The 21954-nt window shown below is 42.2% G+C and overlaps 1 protein-coding gene across 4 annotated transcripts in view; it reads right to left on the reverse strand.

The window, feature by feature from the left end:
* Positions 1 to 21954, reverse strand: part of Lar (tyrosine-protein phosphatase Lar) — a 210652-nt gene that overhangs the window by 59472 nt on the left and 129226 nt on the right. For all 4 annotated transcript variants that reach the window (XM_066739193.1, XM_066739192.1, XM_066739191.1 and 1 more), the window contains exons 5-6: positions 16528 to 16659; positions 15650 to 15811 (exon numbers count right to left, since the gene is read on the reverse strand). In XM_066739193.1, coding sequence (XP_066595290.1) covers positions 15650 to 15811; positions 16528 to 16659 — 294 coding nt within the window. The remainder of the gene's footprint in view (positions 1 to 15649; positions 15812 to 16527; positions 16660 to 21954) is intronic.

The following is a 21954-nucleotide window of genomic DNA, read 5'->3' on the forward strand; positions in this document are numbered from 1 at the left end:
GATTTACACGCGCGCGGCCCGTAACCAGGACCAGGCGAACTAGCCTCGCCAGGCTCCTCGGTACGTGCATGGGGATAGCATACCAGTCGCATTAGAGCTGCCTGTCACCATATACGCCGGACCAAACCGTCACTCTCTGCCAATACAGCTGATAGAGCGAGTTGCATTGTTCGCTGGCTGTATATAACTCCCCTGATCCAACATCTCCATTTACCGTTACAGATACCATCGAATTTAAGTGACATTATCGACGTTAATTCGCGCGATCGATCCGTCTTTCCCGGAGACAGCGCTTCCTTCCTTAGCCTATTGTATTATTCAAGGTGCCAACGTCTTCGACGGCATGCACGGACCAGCGAAAGCTCATTTGCGCGCCTCATCTGCATACGATAGCATTCGATTACACCGAGGCAATTTGCGTCTTTAACGCTGCTCTTATATTCAACCAGCTTCGCAATTATTATTTTCCATTATGATTTATAGCATAAGCGAGTGCAACTGTTTGGCAGCTAGTCGGCTATGGTATATTTGCGGTGGGAATAGTTCAATTAGCGTTCAAATATTTACGCCAATTGCGGTGGGTATTGAGAGAGAGAGAGAGAGAGAGAGAGGGGGGGGGGCATAGCGTAACTGGCCATAAACGCAACACAAACTCCAATCATTGCATCGATTAGAGAATTCGTCCTAGATCGGTTATTTAACATGCGTTATTATACCCGCACACCGTGCTGAAACTATTATAAATGTTGAACGTTCGCCAGTTGGAAATTTTATCATGGTTCGGCTCGCAAGTGAGACGACCGTTGCGAGGCTTGATCAGGGTAGTAAATACCTAACCTCGAAATTCGTCCTTTTCTACCGCTCTGTAGGATATCTCGCTCTTCAGCAGTCTCATTCATTATTGCTCGTCTTATTTTTGGCAATGAAGCCCGACCGCATCGACCCAACGTGGTCCGACTCATCTGACAGTCGGTTCTCCTCTCAATCCCTTCTGCCCCTCACCCACCTCGTTAGCAGTTTCTTCCCGTTCCTAAGTAACCGGCAGCTTTCTCCTTAAATGCTCCCTAACATTTCACCAGGATAGACGCATCGAGCCTTAGAGCCGCTTTTCCAATTCTTCCGCCTGCTCCTCTCTAGTTACTTCTACCGCTTCTTTCTTCTTTTTCCTCCTCCTCCTCCTCCTCCTCCTCCTCCTCTTCTACTTCTTCTACTTCTCCAGTCAGCACTGTTAGTAATTCCCACCCTCTTTCCGCCTTCCGATCTCCATCAGTATAATTGCACGACCCTGCCCGTATATTTCTTCGCTCGAAGATGCGGGCGGATTCTTTAAAACACAGATCCAACCTCTTGAAACAACCTCCTCCCCCTCTACTCTCAACGCTCATTTTTATTCGTCCAACGGTGTCGATATTCTTATTGCAAGCAGGGAGGAGATAAACAAGCAATTTTACAGAGAAATTAGAGATACGCCAGGGGTATACGCGTTTGTTGGAGAAAGCGACGTACCTTACGGAGTGGAGACGTATATATATATATATACATATATATTGTAAGAAGCGTGCATGAATTGGAAAAGACCAGTTGGTCGCAGCCGCGCGCCCGGCAACGATAGAACTTTTACAATATTTGCTTGGCCTGTTAGCCCTCCATTCGATAAAAGTTGCAGAAATTTATCGTATGCCCATTCCCGCGCTATGTATTGTAGGAAGCCGCGCACTCGGCCATTGTGCTCGACCGTGTAGCATTCAGTATCCTGAACTACCTGTGTGAATACCCATTCAACTAGCCTCTGTATTTTCGTCTGCGGCATAAGCAAGTATTCCATTGTCCGTTTCCACGTATGTTTCTCTTCGAGCTTCCACATAATAAAGAAACTATGTTTTTTTTTCTCTCTTTACGCTTTAAACGAATGAACGCGTGGCATTACCGAGAGTGAGAAAACCTTATTCTCGATTAATTGCAAGATCATGGACTGTAAAACCTGTACGAACTAGGGACGAATTAATCGATTGAAATGCGTGAGTGCGAATCGCGATATTGATTGTTGAGGCTTATCGCTATGACATCAGTATCGTTCTCTTTCTAACTGGTGAGATATAATTGAGAGAGAATATATTCTACATTATATCCAGCTTGCTCATCAGTCACACACTTTGTTTTCATTTGCAACTTTTTACATCTTCATCCCTGTCGCTCTCGTGCTTTAAAAACCTTTCTGAAAATTAGAATATTTTTAGAAAGACTGAAATATTTAATACGCCTGACAGATAAACAAGTCTGTTCAAACTGGCAAGCTGCATAATTGTTTTCACGAAGCATTAGTGTAGATTAAATGAAAACTTAAGAGAATTAGTCTGTATATTTAGAAGTTGGCTTCGTCAAAGTTCTATATTCTAAAGAAAATGGTTTTTAAGCTGAAAATGACTAGAGGCAAATATTTTTTGATCCAACAAAATGTAGCTTTTGCGCTTTCTGTTCAAATTTATTCATATAAACTACATACACCCGTAGTTAATTTTCCGAAAGTTCTTGGATGGGGTTCGTGCAGCTCAGTATCAATATTTTATCCCGCATGACGTGAAATATGTGATAAAAGTGCAAGTGAGAAAACGTTGAATGAAGCAAATATTTATTACACGCGTCCTTCTTTGTGAGCTTTATTTCGTATTCAAAAGCTGACGCGTGAATGCACGATAGATTTATTTATTATACACTCATTGTACTGATTTATATACATGCTTATATTGTAACGAAATGCCAAAATGAAGTAGAAAGTGTGAATTCATGAATGCAGCTCGCTCGAAAATTACAAATAGGAAAATGAGTGAACTTTAGGCAATATTCAGATATATACAGGACGTATTCAGCAACGAATTCAGCGTACATTTCGGACTTGGATTTTCAGAGTGACTCGAACAGCAGTGTCGAGCAACAACTATTTATTACCTTTCTCTCAACAGCAAACTGGTCTACACTCCTTAATGCATATAAACATGAAGAGCGTCCTGCTGTAAGCTCGCATACAGTTCCCGAAGGCATAAGAATTCCATGGATTTTCCTGCTCGTACGTAACTTCGGAAGAAGCATTTATTTAAATCAAAATGCAGCGAGGATCTCTCTTGTCAACCGCATCATTTTAATTTCCTATCTTTTTTCTTGTTTCCTTTTCTTTTTCTTTTTTTTAATCTCATAAGAACCTTTCATCGAACTTTTACTCTCATGCCAAGAGAAATATTGATAGCAGAGAACATTTTTATAAGCACGATAATAATTAATGGCAGAATTTTAGACGTGTGCTTATTGGCATATTGCAATGAATGTGGTTTTATATGGGTTGGTTCAATGGGCATAGTTTGATAGGTAGTTAAAGGCTTCTATAGGTCATACTAACTAAGTGGCCTTACCACCATCAAAGCTTTCGTGCCACCCTAGTCTAATAGAGTTCATCCTTCAAACCGCAACTTATTCTCATGGCTACTCGATGCGTGATATCACCCTTTAAATCTTCAACTATAAGCCGCGTCTATACTTTCGGTCGGGATAGAAACCTGAGTAGACGCTCTTCATCCTATTGAATAGCGAAATAGGGATCTTGTTTAGGTGGAAGCAAAGCATCGACTTGTACTTTCAAGTATCAATTAATTTCCTAACCTCTCTCATCAATGTGGATCTTATTGTATTAAGCATAATAGCTTTAATTTGTTTCACGGAATAACATTTGCCTCAAATTAACCTACATTGCAATAATGCATTTATCTTGGATTACGACTAAGGAACAGTATATTATTATCTTTACATTATAACTTTTATTTATTTTAATTGAAAGCTTTGTTAGAGTGGATGATAAGCTGAAGTTTTTCAAATTTTATAAAATCTCTAAAAATGTTCAATGATAATTTTCTTATTCATTTTCTGATTATATACTCGACGGGACGATATGTACATTCCAATCAGTAAAACGTTTCGAGTTTGTCTTTAGCAATTTGTACCGCTGCACCTTATTACTCGTCGTAATGCGAAAAATTAGCTGTTTTAATATCTTTTCCGTCAGTGTTTGTCCCATTTTCCAAGATTATCCAAGTCGGTTATCTTTTAAGTACGCACAAGAATATTAAACGTTTACTTCGCATGGATATTTTTCCTCGATGCAGCGAGCGAATTAACAAAACGGGGACTATTGCTCCAGGGAAACGACGAGGAAGTTGGTCTAAAATAGAAAGTTTGATACTTTAGAGGACGCTTCCACTAAGTTTTCTGTGCGTTCCTTCCCGTTTCCTCATAGGGTAGTTCGAACGGACAATTCTATATATCTTCGCGAGTCTCTGGAGGAAGAAAAGATTTCTGTCTGGTTTCTTGTAATAGAATAAAACTCAACTCGGAAAGGGAGAGTAAAAATGTTTTTATTTTGTTAACTACTTTTTTCGAGAAATATGTCACAAAACATGTAAATCCCTACAGAAAAATGACTAAAATTTCATATTTGCTTTGCTATCGATTTATCAAAGAAATAAGGTCGGGCTGGTGTTAATCGAAAGAATAAATTACTCGTTAAAAAGACTAGGATGTGTGTGTAGGATTTTTAAAGAAGGTGAGGCGGTGGAAGGAGGAGAGAGAGAGATGCTTGAGGGAGACAAGTGTCGTCCCGTGTAATTGTAGGAGCAAAAAAACAATTTCGACCCTCAGGCCTACAGGGATTGTAGAAAAGGAAGGTTGTGCGGGAGAAAGGAGAAAAAATGTGAAAAAAGGGAAAAGGTCCGAGAGGACGGCTGTGATAGAATTGAAGAAAGGAGAATTGAAAGAGGCATCGGTTAGATATATTCGTAAGGTTTTCGATTGGAGGAGTGGAAGGGGGCTTAAAGCTGAGGAGAGCTGCTTCATTGTGGCGGAAATGGTTCACCGAGAGGAAAAGAACTCGCTACTCCGTGTCTTGACGAATCTCCGGAGTCTAAAGAAATTAGAATTCGTTCATTCGGCCGTGATTCAATCTTCCCAACTAAATCGAGTTGGCTGTCATGACGAAACATGCGCCTAGCGAATTAGTTCCAGGGCCCTGTCTCAATTCAGAACCTTTTTTTATGTCGCTTGTCGCAATTCTGCCACCCTACTGCTCCCCCCCCCCCCCCTCTCTCATCCACCCTTTTCCCTCTTCTCTCTACCATCTCTTAATGGAATTTTCTCTAGCTCGTTTGAGTTGGGCGAGTTATCCTCTCCAAAGGTTCCTCTTGGCTTTATTCTGTGAATCATTCGATAAATACTACATTACTAAGATTTAAATCGCATTAATAAGTCTACCATCCAAAAATTTACGATACTTTTTTCAGCATTTTTTTGCTCGGTTTATTTAGGGTTACGTGGATTCAGCATCTCTTGCAAGAAGAAAACCCTTCTTGTAAAATTTGTTACCGAGAATTCATGAATCTTGAACATTACCTCGGTGCACACTTGTTATACTCCCTGAGCAAAAAAAGTCAGTTAAATTTACTTTGTGTATCTAGTCTGTTTATTCGCGATACTATACACGCAGCTAAAATGTTTTCGAAAATATAATAACACCAAATTAGAGGCGTTATTCAGAGCGTAATTCATGATTCGATGCGCAATGTTCACGGCGCTTAATCTCTATACAACTGTGAATAATAGATCCGAATCAGGTAACCATTAGTGTAAGTAAATCATTCAATACGTGTAATATTGAGCCTATTAGTACAACGCAGTTATCAGAAATTCACAGAGCTATATTAATGCACATATTCTGAATTTTTACTTATAAATGATGAGAGAAAAGAATTTAGGTTTAATATAAAAGTTGAGCTTTTATTTTCTCACTTCAATGAGATATATTTACGAAGAATTGTCATTATGGGAATAGAAAGGTAATAATAATATAAAGTTTGTTATATCGGTGCACAGGAAAATCATTTCTTAGATCATTTATAATGCAATGTAGCTGCAAACGATCGATGCCCAACAATGAACATATGACCGTGGAAGCAGTGGGAGATGGAAACTGGAATAGTGGCAGTACCGAGATGGGAATAGGAAGAGTACACTGGAAAGTTTTCCGATGGTAGTTTTTTCCTCTTAACCGTTTTCCACGTTTAATTCTCGGGAAAAGCGGATTTTCCGGCCGATTGGAGCCACAGCTCCTCGTACGCTAAGGACGAAGATAGAACAGAGAGGATATGTGTGCGAAGGAGAGAAAGAGTACACGAGAGAGAGAGAGAGAAAGAGAGGATAATATGAACCGTAAGGAAGAACTGTAATATTGAGAGAAGGGAAGAAAACGAGACAGGTAAAAGGGTGACACACAGCGACTTATCCGAGTTTCCTCAGCTTTTGTCGGACAAATTTCATATTTATTTCAGTCCCAGGAATACTACGAGAAACACCATTGTGAAAGCTGTACAACAAAGCTTGCCGACATTACATGTGTCGGCCAAGCAGAAAGTACCAGCCTTTGTCTCTAGATCTTTCCAGAGAAAAAAGCAAGGCCATCGGACTCCGCGAGCAAAGATTAGTGCGATGAGAGAAGAGATACGTGCATCTTTCGGTAAAACTAAAGGAAAGAAATTGCCTCCTTACAAGTAACCTCCCTTCCTTTATATATTTCTTCCAGACGATTTCCCCTGCAGACTTTGTACGTACAGTCCATCGGAATTCATCGTACTTGCGAAACTCCTGTCGATTTCATTACTTCCTATATACGTCCCAACCATTCCACCAGTTATACAACCCCTTACCCCCTTTTCCTCCCTCCTTCTCTCGCTCTACACTATTTTACTATACATACATATATATATATATGAATCTTTTATACAAGAGCCATTTATTCAAGATTAAATAATTGAAAATAAAATTTGCAATAAATATATATATATAACAGGGAATGGTATAGTTATTGTGAAAAATTCATGATTGTTGAAGGAAAAAGAAAGAGAGTGAGATTTGGTGAATATTCCGGGTAAAGTATAGTAGTTGCATGTCATATTAAAGCATCTCGAGGGAACGTAAGCGTTCCGTAGCCAACGCGAAAATAAGTGGAACGGCATGAAGGAAGACGAAGGAAGCCACGCGCGATTCGGGAAGAGGAGCACCGGTCATTAGAATTCCCCCAGGGAAGGTTCTTGCCCTTGCCCGACGCACGGACTCCAGGCACTTTAATCTTTCGGCTCTCGACAACTTAACCTTGCGTTAAAGGGCTTCTCTCGTTTACGTAGGAGCCTACCTCTGCGAAGGGCTTCTACGCCATCTAATTTCTAAAGGTTCAACCTTCTTCCCTCTTACACTTGTTGACTTATTGCCTCAGAGTCAGACCGCTATCGCTAATGGAATGGTATACTGCATCCTATCAACAATTTCCATTTTCATATACATTCCAACGAAAAACTTGAAGAAAATATACGAACGGACCATTATTCTCAATTTTTCCCTTTTGTGATCTCTCTGCCAAAATTCTTTTTGGCCAAAGGAAAAACTTTATTACGGCTTTATTAATTCGCGCCAATCGTGATTCTAACCTAACGAGTGAATGCTGACGTCACTGTTCGAGGGGCTTCCGACGCCGGGTTGCCTCGCGAGTTATCGCAAGATCTTTGCGTTGCGTTTCAACATTAATAACTTTTTGTTCATTGCTTGGACAAGGTGTTTTTACCGACCATGGAAATGCCTGTAGGGGGATCGCAAATTTTGCTCTATATAAATACTGTCACAATATTAATTTTATTTTAAAATTGGTTATACTTTTCGTCTATTGTATCAGTATTCAACCAGTCTTTTAATTTCAGTAGCAGCAAAAGCAGAGAATATATATATATATAGCTTTTTAGCATTCGGCATTGAATAAAAACTGATTCATTAGCCAGATATCACGAAATTGATGATAATGGAGTTTCGAGTTGAGAAACGAGGAAAAAATACACGAGGGCAAACAAATATAAGAGAAAGCATGGGGTTGTGTATAAAAGAAATTGAGGGAGCGGATCGAGAAATAAAAGGGATCTCAGTCTTGGAGGAATGCGCAGTCTGTTCAGTCGGAATAACGTCCATGACTGAAAGGTTTTATGTCATGTAAAAGAAAAAGGAGAAGAGAAAATGGGTTAGAGAGACGCGAAACGGTAGCAGCAGTGGTCGAGTGCAATGATGCCTATTGAAAATATTAAAGTGTAAGGAAGTAGAGCTGGAATCGAGTGGGTAGAAAGTTGCGAGAGAATTTCTCGAGGGTTTCTCTCTCTCTCTCTCTCTCTCTCTCCCTCTTTTTTTTTGATTCCTTCTCTTGTCTACTTTATAATAAAGGAGAAGATTGAAGGGAGACAGGCGTCACAGAGGGGTAGAGTTCGCGAGATGAAAATCGAAAAGGTCGGCGAAATGGCCAAAAGGGAGCATGAAATCATAAAACTACTCGCAACGGGCTTGTAGAAAATGGTCGTGGGGACGATTGCGGGTAGACAGCTTGGCGGTTAGTGACTCTAATGGGGAAAATCGTGGTCACACGCAGCGAAGAATATCATCGATTTCAATAAGGGACGCCCACGTAGCTCCCTTAAAAGGATCTCTCACCCTCTCAGAGCTTTCCTACGCTTTCCCTCACGATCAATACAATTGCAATTTTACGCCTGATCCAAGAGAGCCAAATAATCATTGTTAGGACTTCTCGACATTATTCACGAGAACCTTCGAAAAGGTTCAATTTGTTTGACCGACTGTACGCGGCTTCTGTTCATAGTGGACCACTTCTCTCTCTCTCTCTCTCTCTCTCTCTCTCCAATGACGTTTTTTCTTCGTTCACCATTATCTACGAATTCGCCACTTTAAACTCTCTTCCACTTACTTCCGCTTCTAGCCGATAGTCCGCTCCATTCTTGTCTCTAAACCGATAAAATTCGTAGGTAAGCTTGCCGAAGCGCGAAAAAATCTAACGATCAACCTTCAGCTAGCTCTATCAAATCTAACTTTTCCACTTTGTTTTATAGTCATCAATATTCATGAAACTTTATTAAATTCATTCGTTAAGGCGATATGACAAATCCAACATTAATGAGCCAGCTAGGGTACGCGAGTAGGTCTGAAACTGGGAGGATCAAAATGATTTTTCAGATAAGCTCGACATGCCCCTTTTCTTCGTCATTCTTCATCGTCAATCTTTTGTCTTTGACATAATTAGCGAGGGGGTTGAAGCAAGTAGCAATCGACCGATTACCAGGTGGACATTTAATTCCCAATGTTTTATCGCGTAGACTGATTTCGTCCCTTGTCGAGTAGATAGGATGAGTAAGTTCGTAGCTTAAGGGGACGATCACTGACTGGATTAAAGGAGGAGCGAGAAGGAGGAGGGAGGAAACTCGGGCACGAAAGCTCGCGAAAGTTAGATTGGTGAAATAGTTGGCAGTGTTCTTATCTCTGTCGTAGCGAGACGGTGTCGTTGGTGACAGCAGCGGCCGCCGCGGTGATTGCCATTGCTGCTATTGCGGCGTTGGAAAAACTCGGAAGAAGCATAAGAGAAAGAGAGAGGATAGCCGACGGAGCGGAGACTCGTGGTGGATCGCGTGGACAAACAAAGGGGGTGAGAGGGATGTATAGGGGAGGGGGAGGAGAGCGTACGGTGAGTTGGCAGCGGCACCCCGGGCGCAAATTCGCAGCTAATTTATGTGCCAATTAATTGCTAATTAAGGCGCTGCTTTTTCGGGCGAATTAAATAGTCTTTCCGTTGTGCCATGGGCTCATAGGGAGGAGGCCGCTAGGGCGAGAACAGAAGCAAAAGGAAAGATGGTCCCCTTACGGACTTTCTCCACCCCTTCACTCTGCATGCTCCAACTAACTTCACTTTCTTCTCGTTCTACCCCATCCCCGCTTTTTATCCTTCTTCTTCTTCTTCTTAACTTAAAACTCTTCTTCATCCTCCGTCTGTCGTCTCTTTTCTTACCCTTATCTCGCTTTTCTTACTCTCCTCTTTCTCCCTCTCTCGTCTCACCCTTCCCAAAGCTCACTGGAGAGTTGTGCTCGATGACGTTCCGCTCCTTTGCTTCGAAACTTTCAGCCCTGCTTTTTCATTCCGGATTAGACTTTAATCGGGGTAATATGTATATATATATATATATATGTATGTATTGTTCACCCTCTCCAACCGTTAATCTGTTTGCTCTATGTACTTTATGCCATTTTCTTATCTCGCTTATACCAGGAGAAAATAGATTTCGGGACAATGCTCGATGATTTTTAGCTCGACTTCCAGCAATTATAAAAATATATATCCAATAGCTATTTGGCAACTATCTTGTCGTATAGATTCGGTATTAACGTAATTATTTGTGACGTGCGACGGATGAACCGGGGAATGCGACGGAAAAAAAAATCGATCGAAAGTTTTTCCATGTTTCAGTTTATGAAAGACAACGCATCAGTGTGGTGGCACATTAAGAATACTGCCGGTGTGAAGGTCTGTGGTTGCAGGAACCGTTGTTGATGGAAGTTGTCGCAGTAGTCCAACGGAGAGGGGCAAACAAAGAGTAAGGACCGAAGCGTTGAAAAAAAGAAGTCATATAAAAAAGGAAGTAGCACTGGAAACAAAAGATTTCCAGTAGGAACAGCTCTGTTCTACTTTTTCCTCCTGCTGCTTCATTCTGACCTCTTCGAAGTGGTAAACATTGTCTACTCGGTACCTCACCCCCCCCCCCCCATCGTAGACTTGGTGTTATCACACTGCAGTTTACTGTTCAGTTACGAAGCAACGTCATTTTCATTGTTGACACTCTCGCACAGCTTTCTCACAGTTTAGAATCATTAAAGCTCACTAATTCAAACTCTGCGCAAACTCTTTGATCATTAAACGCTTCTGAAGGATACTCCAAAGCTGTTTATTTCATTTAATAATAAACTATCATTGAATGGAATAATAATGTAAAGTCTCTCTCTTTCTTTCTCTCTCTCTCTCTCCTGTACGTTTATACTATATGTACTATATATAGATATAGAGCTGCGTCGTGTTAATGAATCGCGCATCGTCATGGTACGGATTAGCGAGAGAAGATAAATCTGTTGAAATTGGCGGGAAGAGCTCAAAGTCTCACGCAGAATAGCTTCTGTTTTAGCGAAGCCGATCAGTCTGGAATTAAAATGTCTGACTTGGTAAAAGTTTGGTTGGTAAGGCATAGGGAAAAGAAGGAAAGGGATTTAGATCCTACCTAGCTATTTCCTTGAGATCTTTCCTGCCTTTCTTGCGTATCTGTGAGAAGAGCGAGTGGCTCGGTAAGAAAGTCGTTGATGGCGAATCGCATCGAAGTAACACTGAAGCGTGAAAAGAATCGAGTGCGGATGACGGGAGAGGGGTAGGGATGCCGGAAAAAGAAGATCGGTGGAGGGAAATAAAGAAAAAACATGAACAAACGGAGGAAAAAAGAAATTCTTCAAACGGGGTAAAATCTGCAAGTTGGCGAGTGATAGTCTATTAATTAAGCGTTGAATTCTTCATAGAAGCTTCAGTTCAGCCTCTTATTCGACTGGTTCTGTCACTCTTTGCTCGTCTCAGAGAAGCTAAGACATAAAATAATAGTCTTCTGAAAGTTCTCCTAGCTTTTTTATTTTCTTCAAACTCACTTAAACGCTGTACGTGTCATCATACCTAATTAACTTTTCCAACTAATTTCACGTGGCTCGAAAAACTTCTCTTTAGTCTCGAAGATTCTTCGAATTAATAAAGAGCAGAAATTCTAAACGAAAACCGTACAATGTCTTACTTATTAATTCAGTACGGTCGCTTTGAGATAAATAAAGATTAACAATATTATCTAGATTTTTTAAAAAGTGATATTTGAATGTCTCTCTGTAAAATTACAAGGACGATAAGGAGTGGCAAATAAGAATATTTTCTTATCTCTCGTTGAACCGTGGCTCCTAAGCGGGATATAAGGACGTACCTTTTCGAGTTTCTTGCATTTTCCTAAGATGCAATGATAAAGCGAGAGTTTCGGCTCTCTTTTTATTCAGGCCGTGGGTCACATAAATAAACGAAAAGTTTCTCGATCTTCATGGTATCTCATTGCAATTTGCATCAATGTTATTTTTTACGTGAGCAATTATAAAACTGTCTTATGTGTGCACGTCAGTGCGTAAAATAAAAAGAAAAGAAAAGAAAAAGGAGATTCCTCTTCGTCGGAACGTGAGAATTTTATTTAGTAGCCTTACCTGTGCAAGAGTTGCTGAAACTAATCTTAATCTCGTTGACTTTTTTGATCTACCTGTATACAGCAGTCTACGAATTATACGAGATTTTATTATTTGTTTACTTCGATACGTTGGTATATCCCACGATGGTCACTCCTAATGTCAGGATATATTTAGCTATTATATTTATCTATCGAATCCCCTATTGGAGCTCTTCGTTCGTAAAGTTGTTGCGAAAGTAAACACAGCGTTATTTTGATTAGTGAGATGATTTTACAGAGGCCTTTTCTATGAATCATTTCGAGACATTCCGGAGAAAGAGATGACCAGAGAAAACTTTTGACATTTCGATGAGGACCTCGATCAAAGCGCATAGTCAGCTTGTCTGGGTTGCGCTAACCGAAAATTCCACTTAGCCCTCTTGCAAATTTAATTTCAACTTCCTCGGCGGCTCAAAATTAAGGTAATGTTAAATGGAGAAGGGAAGCTTTATGCGCATCCAAGTACCTGAGAATCCTTAAGCGTGAAGGATCGAGACTCGTGTATTTTCCCTCTGCCTGTCCACGTAAATACGTTATATATTTTATGACGCTTCTTCAGACGATCGAAATGATAAAAAAAATAAAGAAAAAAAAAAACTAAAAGAAAAGAACCGGCTAGATAAACACCACTTGGATAAAACTGGTTGGTAACTTGTAATTTTGTGAGTTACTTAAATAATATTGCGTTGGTAAAAGGGTAGAAAAGAAAACACACACAAAGATATCTTCAAAAACTCACTCGGTGCGCTAAAGCCCTCGTATAAAACTTTCGCGTTATCACGTAGAGCATTGCAAGCTCCGCGAATTTTCATTGTATTACACTCTTGAAAGGCAAACCCCTTACGTGAATAGCAAGATCAACAAATTCCGGTATTATCTATGTTGATCTCCATCTGAATGAAGCGTACCGAACTTGAAGATATCCACTTACAGATAAGTATAAGCTTTAGGGCGCTAAGCTATGGTTATATCGTATTGAAACGGCTGATTAAAATGGCAAATATTGAAGAATAATACAGATGGTGGTGGTTTCGATGGAGGGAAGAAAATTTTACACGCGGAGGACATAAAGTGTATCTCAAACATCGATGATGGTGAAGGATGAAGCGCGAGGTAAAAATAATAATATATAAATGAGAGGCAAAATGTGATCGCGGCGCATTATAGCTGTACTGCAGTTAGAGTCGATCCAATTGGAAAAGCCAGTGAATTGGGTAAACAAGGACGTTTGCGGTATCGGAAGAGTGCACTGAAAAGGTTCCTTAGCTTCGTGAGCATCAAGGATTACTGGCTGAGAAGAACCGGAAGTGCTACGGGTAAACTGGCCGCGATAACAACGCGGGGAAGACGGTAACGCGAAATGGTTTTCGGATTTTTACTAGTCGAGAAGCGGCGCGGTAATAGCTTTGAAATAGCTGGAAAAGAAAAGCTGGCACTTTCATGAAAATTCCACACCGGCTACCGGTGTGCTTTCCCAAACGACACTCGATGCTCTTTAGAAAAGTCCTGGCGGACTCGTGAATCCCCATTAAGCTAATTTACGTAAATAGAAATTAAAGTAAGAAAGTTTCGCGCCATCCTGACGTGGATTCGCCTAGGTTCGATTTTCGAATAAGTAGGATTTATGATAAAGGAGCTTGGGAAGAGGGAAGGCATGGGCATGGGCACGGGAGCGCGCGAGCAGGGCTCGCATGTAAGTGGCAGGATTAAAAGGTCGAAAAAAATCTGAAGCCCCTGGGACCGAGGTGTGGTGATTAATCGTTCGAGTCCTCTTAACGGTGGAACCGCTTACTCCGCGCTTACTCCAACTTTTACTTGATTTTTTTCCTTCCCAATTTTTTCCCCTTTCTTTTTCACCAATGTTTAGTCGAGAATATTTTCATTCCGCTCTCCTCGCGCTCTTCCATCCGCTCTCTCGCTCCCTTTCTCTCAATACACTCCGCGAATTTCTTCATTCTCATTACCATTCGTTACAAAGTACATCCATTCTTAATTAAGGTGAATCAATGCGGGTTCCCTTTTCAGAAACTAAATCCGATTGTTAAAAAATTTATGCCGTAATCTTGATTGAAAATGAGATTGTCAAACTTGGAATGGAATCCGTAGTCGACCACCGAAGCTTTGAAGTGCACTTTGAAAATCGAAACCTATATCGGGAATGGGCTTTGCTCATTTATACCTCGATATTCATTCTTGCATGAGGTACGATCAAGCGAGAACAGTTATTGGATTCTTTATTGCGATGATTGGCAGTCTATGTAAAAATACGCATAAAAAGATATAAAGCTCGATTCGCGGAGTTACATTTGAACGAGTTGAAATTCCGAGGAGAAGCAGCTTGCAAAATCTCCACTCTGATGAATTATCAATATTACACGTACTGGAAAAAGTGCAAAATAATTTAGTCCTACGGAGGATGACGTAAAGTTAGATAAAGACGATCGTGCTTCAGTGTCAGAGCATCTATAAAATTTTAGCCCGAATTTACTTTACGAACGATAAATTGAGATCGCGAGATCTACGATACGCGTGAAATTGAACTGGGCATATAAATATATGGACTGCGATACGAAACATTTGACAATCGTTGAAAAGGCAGGGTGTAAAAATTTCAATGAGTCGCCGAGCTTAGAGCTCTGCATGAACGGAATGAAAAAGTGCGAAGTAATAAAAAGAGACGAAGGAAAAAGATTGACGAGTGTGAGGCAAAAATTGGAGGGAAGAAAAAAGGAGAATTGTGGAGGTAGGAGGCACGGAAAGAGAGAGAGAGAGGGAAAAAGAAAGAGGTGGAAGTATAGAGACGGGAGAAAAGTAGGGAGGGAGGGAGGGAAAGAGAGAGAGAGAGGGGTGAGATATCCGAAGTTGGGTCTGGTCCGACATTTCTCCCTTTCGTTTCGTGAGAGCTAGGAGAGCGACGGATACACGAGAAATCGTCAGTAAAAATATCTGAGAGATAAAGTTGGAATCAAATTAAAAAGCTGGCCAAGCCAATTAAGGCGTTTCGCAAAAGTTTTAGAGATTCTTGGTACGCGGAGCTTTTTTTATTACGTTTTTCGCCTGGTCGCCGAATGGACGCCATTAAGCTGCTCGCTCTTCCGTATAAATAGGCAAAAAAGAGATGCACCGGTAAGTTAAGATTAAGATGAATAGGTGAAATCTGAGAAAAGGAGGAGTTGCTTTACTCGGAAAATCAAATTACTTGTTTTTTTCTTTGAAAGACCAATTTGCGCACTCCCTGATTACTACCAACGGATCACGGCTCTCGTGAAACTATAAGTTTGCGGTAAAAGTCATTGCATATAGGTAGAGAGAATATATATATACGAATCATTTGTGCTCTGGTACATACGTTCGAGCTTTCTTCGAACCTTATATATACTAAACAACTATAGAGTCTTAACTCCAGTTCACTGTATATATACAATAAAGGAATCACGTTCGATCTCACTTACCGTCGTGGACAAACAGCTGCGCTTCCGCTGAAACCGCATCGCCAACTCCATTTTCAGCAACGCATTCGTAGACTGCACTGTCGCGAGTCGCTTTCACAGGTTCGATTCGCAATAACGATCCATTCTCCTTGTACTCGTGAACCGTATAACGATTTTGAGATTCTGTTGAAAGAAAAGAGAATAAACAAACAAAACTTATAACTATATTATACATATATGAATATATTCATCACATGCAGCGATATCAATCGCACTACATGTAGAATCACTATTTGCGCAAAGTTGAGTCAATTTTAACCGCTACAAGTTTCGAAGATGTCTAAAGCGATTCAGAGTTTCTCGAGGAATCTCGCCCGGTTAATGCGGGAGCTTAAATGAACACGATGCCTGTTTATGTTCAGCAGGCATGTCAACTACCTAACCGATTTATCCACAAGCAACGAAGACACTTTAACCAAGACATGTCAACATTCATTAATTTCTTCAGCCAGGAAATTTCCAAGAGTTTTCATTACCTCTATACACACACATGTATCTGTATATAGGTAAAACATAGGAACGAATGGAGAAGGGAAATGGGTCCAAGCAGCAATGTTGGGAAAATGCAATGTCTGCGGCTCTTTCGTGAAAGTACGTGTTAAAGAAAAAACGTCGAAGCTGCGGGAAGGAGCCGAATGACAAAGGAAAAATTAGGAAAACGAGCTAGGAGGAGAATGACTGGCAAGATCCGCCAAGTCCTTAATTTCCAAGCAATTTTCATCCAAGTTACTTCCGCTTAAAGAGAGCTCGAAGAACTCGAAGGTCTCTGAGAGCGACCCCGCGCAAAGGGAGATGCTGCGCGTGATAGAGGAATGGTAAATGGAAAAGATGTTACTTACGCGAGAGTTGTCTGTTGTTCTTTCGCCAGTGTATCTCCGGTGAAGGTTGGCCGTCCGCCGTGCAGAAGAAGCTCGCTATCCCTCCGGTCTTCACGTGCTGCGTCTGTGGCTTCAGGAGGATCGTCGGTGGACCTGATAACAAAAGATTAAAACAAATCCCTCATCAGTTTCACCGATCCGAGTAAGCAAGCGATTGACGTACGGGCAAAATTGCTTGAGAACAGAAGAATACCCAAATGGGACATTCCGAGTGGAATTAGGGTTTAATTCGCAGGAGGGAGGGGGAGGATGCTACGGGATCTTTGATGGATACGTATGTATATATATAGACGCGCACGTGATACGTCTGGATTTGAAAACGTAAGGTCGGTAAATCGCGCGGCAAGGTTGCAAGAGCGGGCCGAAGTTTAGCGGTTGAAATTAGTGGATTAACTGCGACAGAAAGTTGGAAGCGCAGAGGGTATATAAGCTAGCGTGTGTAGGTTTTGCCGCGTGGAATACAGAGAGTCTCTCGCACAGAGACGATCCGGTGCGGTCCAAGATGGATGGACGTGAAACGGTCCTTTGTCAGACAGCAGGCTTCTCTGAGAACCGGTAATGTAAGGGGTGGTGGTGGAGGAAGAGGGATGGCCAAAGAGAGTAGGTACACATATACCTATAGAAGGGTTGAAGAGAGAGAGAGAGAGAGAGAGAGAATGTTAGAATAGAAAGGTGTGGTATCTAGAGCGGGACTGCGACCAAAGTACTAAATTGGTCTCGAAACTTTGCTATCGTATGGGTCAGAAGGAAATCGATGCATCACCGTTTACGGCCACTTTTCCGCAGGCTAGTCGCTTAAATGAAAAAGGGATAAGGATCGCGAGAAAGGCCCCGATAAGGCTGAAAAGGCACGGCTTCAAAAGCGCCTAGAGCTCTCATTCGATTCAAAAAGCAAACGCACTTTACAGTCCGGAGCTTTCGCATTGTCTCCCTGGTGCTTTTGTCTCTGGCGTGACCCGAGCGCCCGTCAGCCATCGACAAGATTGATACCTGCATTATCGCAGCTATATATAGTACTATGCCTCTATCCAACGGAATAACGGCGGGGACTTGTAATGCGCGATGTGATAACGCAGTGCTAATATACAATAATAATAATGATGATAGAACATACATATATATATATATATAGGTAGGAGAAGAGCGCGCGGGAGAAATGGGTAATTTCCGCGAGGCAATCAATGCTCATCTGAGTTTATTCGCAGGATTGCGCAGTCACAGCGCAGAGTCGAATTTATAGCGCTTCTCGCGCGAAAAATATCTGGCCGCGCCGACGTTTACGAGCTTTGTACTCTTGAATGGCCGGACGTGCGCTGCTTGCCAGTTTAAGTGACCGGCGTTATTTGGCAATCTACTAAATATCGCTTTATCGCGCATGGCCAAAATTGCTTTTACCCCCCCCCCCCCCCCCCCGTGCGCGACTGCAGGCGTCTCCTCGCGTAATTTCCTCGAAATTATTCGATCGATATCCATTGAAGATAGCATTATGTATATGCGATATTCGACCATCAGCCATCATTCGGAAATTCATTTATACGATCAACGCGGCTAGTTTGTACGGCAGAGTTAGCTCAAAATTCACAGCGGCATTAGCTAATATTTTATCCCGGCCGAAATTTGCTCCCCGGTAGCACTCGCATTATGTCAGCTGGAGCAGCTAGCTAGGCCATTTGTTAATGGATTACTTTCGCGATGGTTAAAGCTTAAATGAATCATTGTGCGTGCTTGAATATGCACTCGCGTTACGTCATCGCTCGTCGCGTCGACGTCGCACTCTCCGGGAAAGGAGAAGAGCTATGCACGTGCTCCGCAGACATAGGTGGCCTCGACTCTGTGATTTGTACGATGGGAAAAAGAGGTAAATTTCAAGATACAGCGTATACACGCGTATTTATCTTTAAAGTATATGAGGCGACGCATCAGCCGCACCTGCCGCTTACTGCCTCTGATAATTTATAAGCGAATATTAAAGAGCTAACCGATAACCGGTCGCCCCTCGTACCATCACCTATACTCTCGTACACCTTATACAGAATTTGTGGGTAATAAACAAACTATAACATGTTACAATAAAGTTTGTCTATTTTCGAAAAGCAATATTTTCAAGTCATAAACTTTCCATAAATACACTTAATAACCGTAATATACTTTTATGCGATAAAACGCTGATGGAATTAAACTCGCATTGCTGGACCAAAAAAGTCATAATGCTGCTTTTGATAAATTGTCAGGTCTCCTCGACTGTTTCTTTTTTTCCACAAGATTTTATTAATCGTGCCTCGCGTGCCTAATGGGATATTCCATTATCCAAGCCGCACGAAGGCAGAAGGAGATGCCGAGGTTGCTTTTATACACAGTAGAGTATTACATCGTAAATAGCCAAAGTAATTATTATATATTAATAAGTCTTGGAGGGGGCTGCTGGTATATTGGAGGGAAGTAGTCGAAATAAGCTCCTATATCTATACCCGCTCGATTTGCTTTGGAAGGTTAAGCTAGGTATTTCTATACCTATACATAGCTGGAGCTAAGGAAAATAAGTGATTTTAACGGGTCTTATTAGCTACACGCGCTATTATAGATGTGGCCGGAACTAAAATATAATGAACGCTCATCGATTTCGCTCACGGACCTCTCTCTTTCGGCAGAATCAACTTTTGCCGCACTTCTGAGGTTATGCGGAGGGCCGCAGCCATAACGTAGCTTCGTTTATGACCGCCGGTATAATATTCGACAGCGGTGGGTTGGCGCGCTCGTTAAATTCTGCTGCGATGTTGCGAAAGCAGCCGGCGGACGAAGCGTGTTTCCCGGAAGCAGCAGTTTTCCAATCGTCCACCTCCGCCAAAGCTGACCATAGCCGTGCTCGTGGTCCGGACTCTTCCCATCAAAAGTTCGTGAAAAGCACCAACTATACCGATTATATATCTATATATGTAAGTGTGTATCACTGTGCGTCGTGTGTCTGGATATGTGTGTGTGCAAGTGCATTTGATCGAGCAAAATATATAAACCACGAGGATGCAAGGGGCTCGTTAGGCCCAGCCGAAAGATGATTGCACGACCGCTGAAAAAGCATTCGCGATGCGTAGCTCCAGGCAGCATTATTATATATATAGGACTTTTGTTTGCGCGATGGTCGAGCTCCGAGCGCGCGGAATTTCGCCAGGGCGAAATTCTCGCGTGGTATGCTTGGATGCGGAGCGTGTGTGTGCGCAAGTTGCCTTTGTGGCAGGGATGATGTCGAGCGAGTAGCTCGCCGCGGCTTCTCCCGGTAAAAATGGCAAACAGGTTGGAAATAATCGCTCCGAGCCGTCGGTTTGGAATGGAATGCGTTTATTTTTTAAGAAGGGGGGGGGGGATATGCGTTTAACGGAAGTGCGTAAGTAGACGCGAATGTTGGGGAGGGAGGAGGGACTGCTGGTGTTGGTGGGTGAATGCCAGTCGATGACGTAGCCTGTGGAAAACGGAATTCAAGAGAGTAAAGGGGGGGGGGAGGGTGGTGGTGCGAACGAGGAAAGAGCGGAGGAACGGAAGCCGAGGGTAGCGCGCGACGTACACAAAGATTAAACGCCAGTGAAAATTAGATTGCGAGACGCAAGCCACCACGGCAGGCAACGTTGCATCGCGCAAAATGAATGTCGGACCACTTTCGCGAAGGCCCTTCGGGGTTTCGGACGGTGGAAAGCGAGGGGAATGAGTTGATGCCGGTGGCTAGAGCGTAGACGAGTGAGCTTCAAGCTCCGACGAGGTTTGGGGAGGGTGCAACCCGCGGAATAGGACGTGTGCAAATGGAAGCTTTGACTCTGTTTTTATGAAAAACGTATTAGTCCGAGTGAAAGATTTAATGTAAACAGTGTGTAAGAGGGAGGCTGAAAAATTTTGACTTGGAAAAAGTAGCGAGCGTGCCCTCGCATAACGTAACTCCTTGCGCGCTGAATTACGCTAAATTTTCACGTATCCTGTATTATAGCGTGGAGTAACATTGCCTGGAAGCGACTTGTAAATTCGCATCTGCTCTTATTCTCGTGTTAGACAAAAGCACCTGCAGTGGTATGCGGACTCGCGACTTTGTTAAAATATACGACGAGAGAGATGTTAATGGGGGTGGCAGACTTACGTAGGGAAGCTTGACATTAGAAAATTAAGAGCGGGCAGGGGGGGGGGGGGAGGAAGAAAGAAATGCATTATTCTTCCATGCAGAAACTTTGGCCGATCTTTGGTAAATAAAAACTAAGACCGATGGTATAAGGCCCTGTGGGCGAGCTAATTTTAAACCGCGCGGTAGTTTATGCTCCTGGATTATGCTCAATGTAATGGGTATTCGAAAAAAAGAACCGTATAGCCGCTCAACTACATTATACTTTGTGCCGTCGTGCCGTAATTGAAAAAGTAGCCGATAACGGAGCAATCTGCATGGCATTTGAATAAAATTATACGTTATCAGGTCGCTTATTGCTCTACGAAATCGATTAAACCAACTCCACGTACGCTGCTCGAATCAGCATTATTATCGGCAGCTAATTTTGATGCCTGGGCCGTAACTGTACAGTCGGAGCTGTAGCAGTGGTGGTGCGCTGCTCGTGACGGTGTAATTGGTACGCTTATGACGAGTGTTTTCGTATAATGTTATTAAAATAGATAGATTACGCGCGCGATATAAGCCCCGATGAGTCGATTCAATATTGATCTTAGCTGAATACGCCATTAAGTTATTTCAGAAATGCCCGTTATAGTTTTCGCGTGAAACACGTATAAAACCTCAAGAGACTTTTCATCTGGGACAGTACTGATCGATACACGTGACACCGGGCTGCAATTTCCGATGCGACAGTAACTACCCTTCCCCCTCTCACCCTCTCCTCTACCACCTATTCTTTATTACCCATACCATCATTGTTTGTAAACGCACCGTTACGCTACGTAACTACGATGAACCGGGATCAACAATCGTATCTGTTGCTCGAATATCGTTTCGGCTATATTCCCCCCCCCCCCCCCACACTCTTCGTGCTTCCCTTCACCCGCTTCTAACCCTTTTTTACCTCCTTGCTCTCCGTATATACATAAATATGTAGGCATTTACGCGAGGCAGCAGCTTTATCAGAAATAATTGCACGAACCTTATTCGCATTTTAGCCCCTGAAATCCAACTGGCTGGACAGCGGCTCCCTGGCATGGCAAATATTAATTTAATTTAAATCGGTTCTGGCTTCACCGTTCACGTATCAACGAGAGAACGACGTGCATCATAATGCTTTATACACCCTCTCCCCCCTCCTCTCTCTTCATTGGACGTTCAAATTACACCATGGCTTTAAGCATCATTATAAAAATTCGATAAGCTCGAATCTGTTGAAGCGTGCCAATCAAAGAACGACTCTTTCATAT

Source organism: Prorops nasuta, unplaced genomic scaffold, assembly GCF_024137725.1.
Source record: "Prorops nasuta isolate Cenicafe-Biocafe unplaced genomic scaffold, Cenicafe_Pnas_1.2 PNAS00019, whole genome shotgun sequence".
Classification (NCBI taxonomy): domain Eukaryota; kingdom Metazoa; phylum Arthropoda; class Insecta; order Hymenoptera; family Bethylidae; genus Prorops; species Prorops nasuta.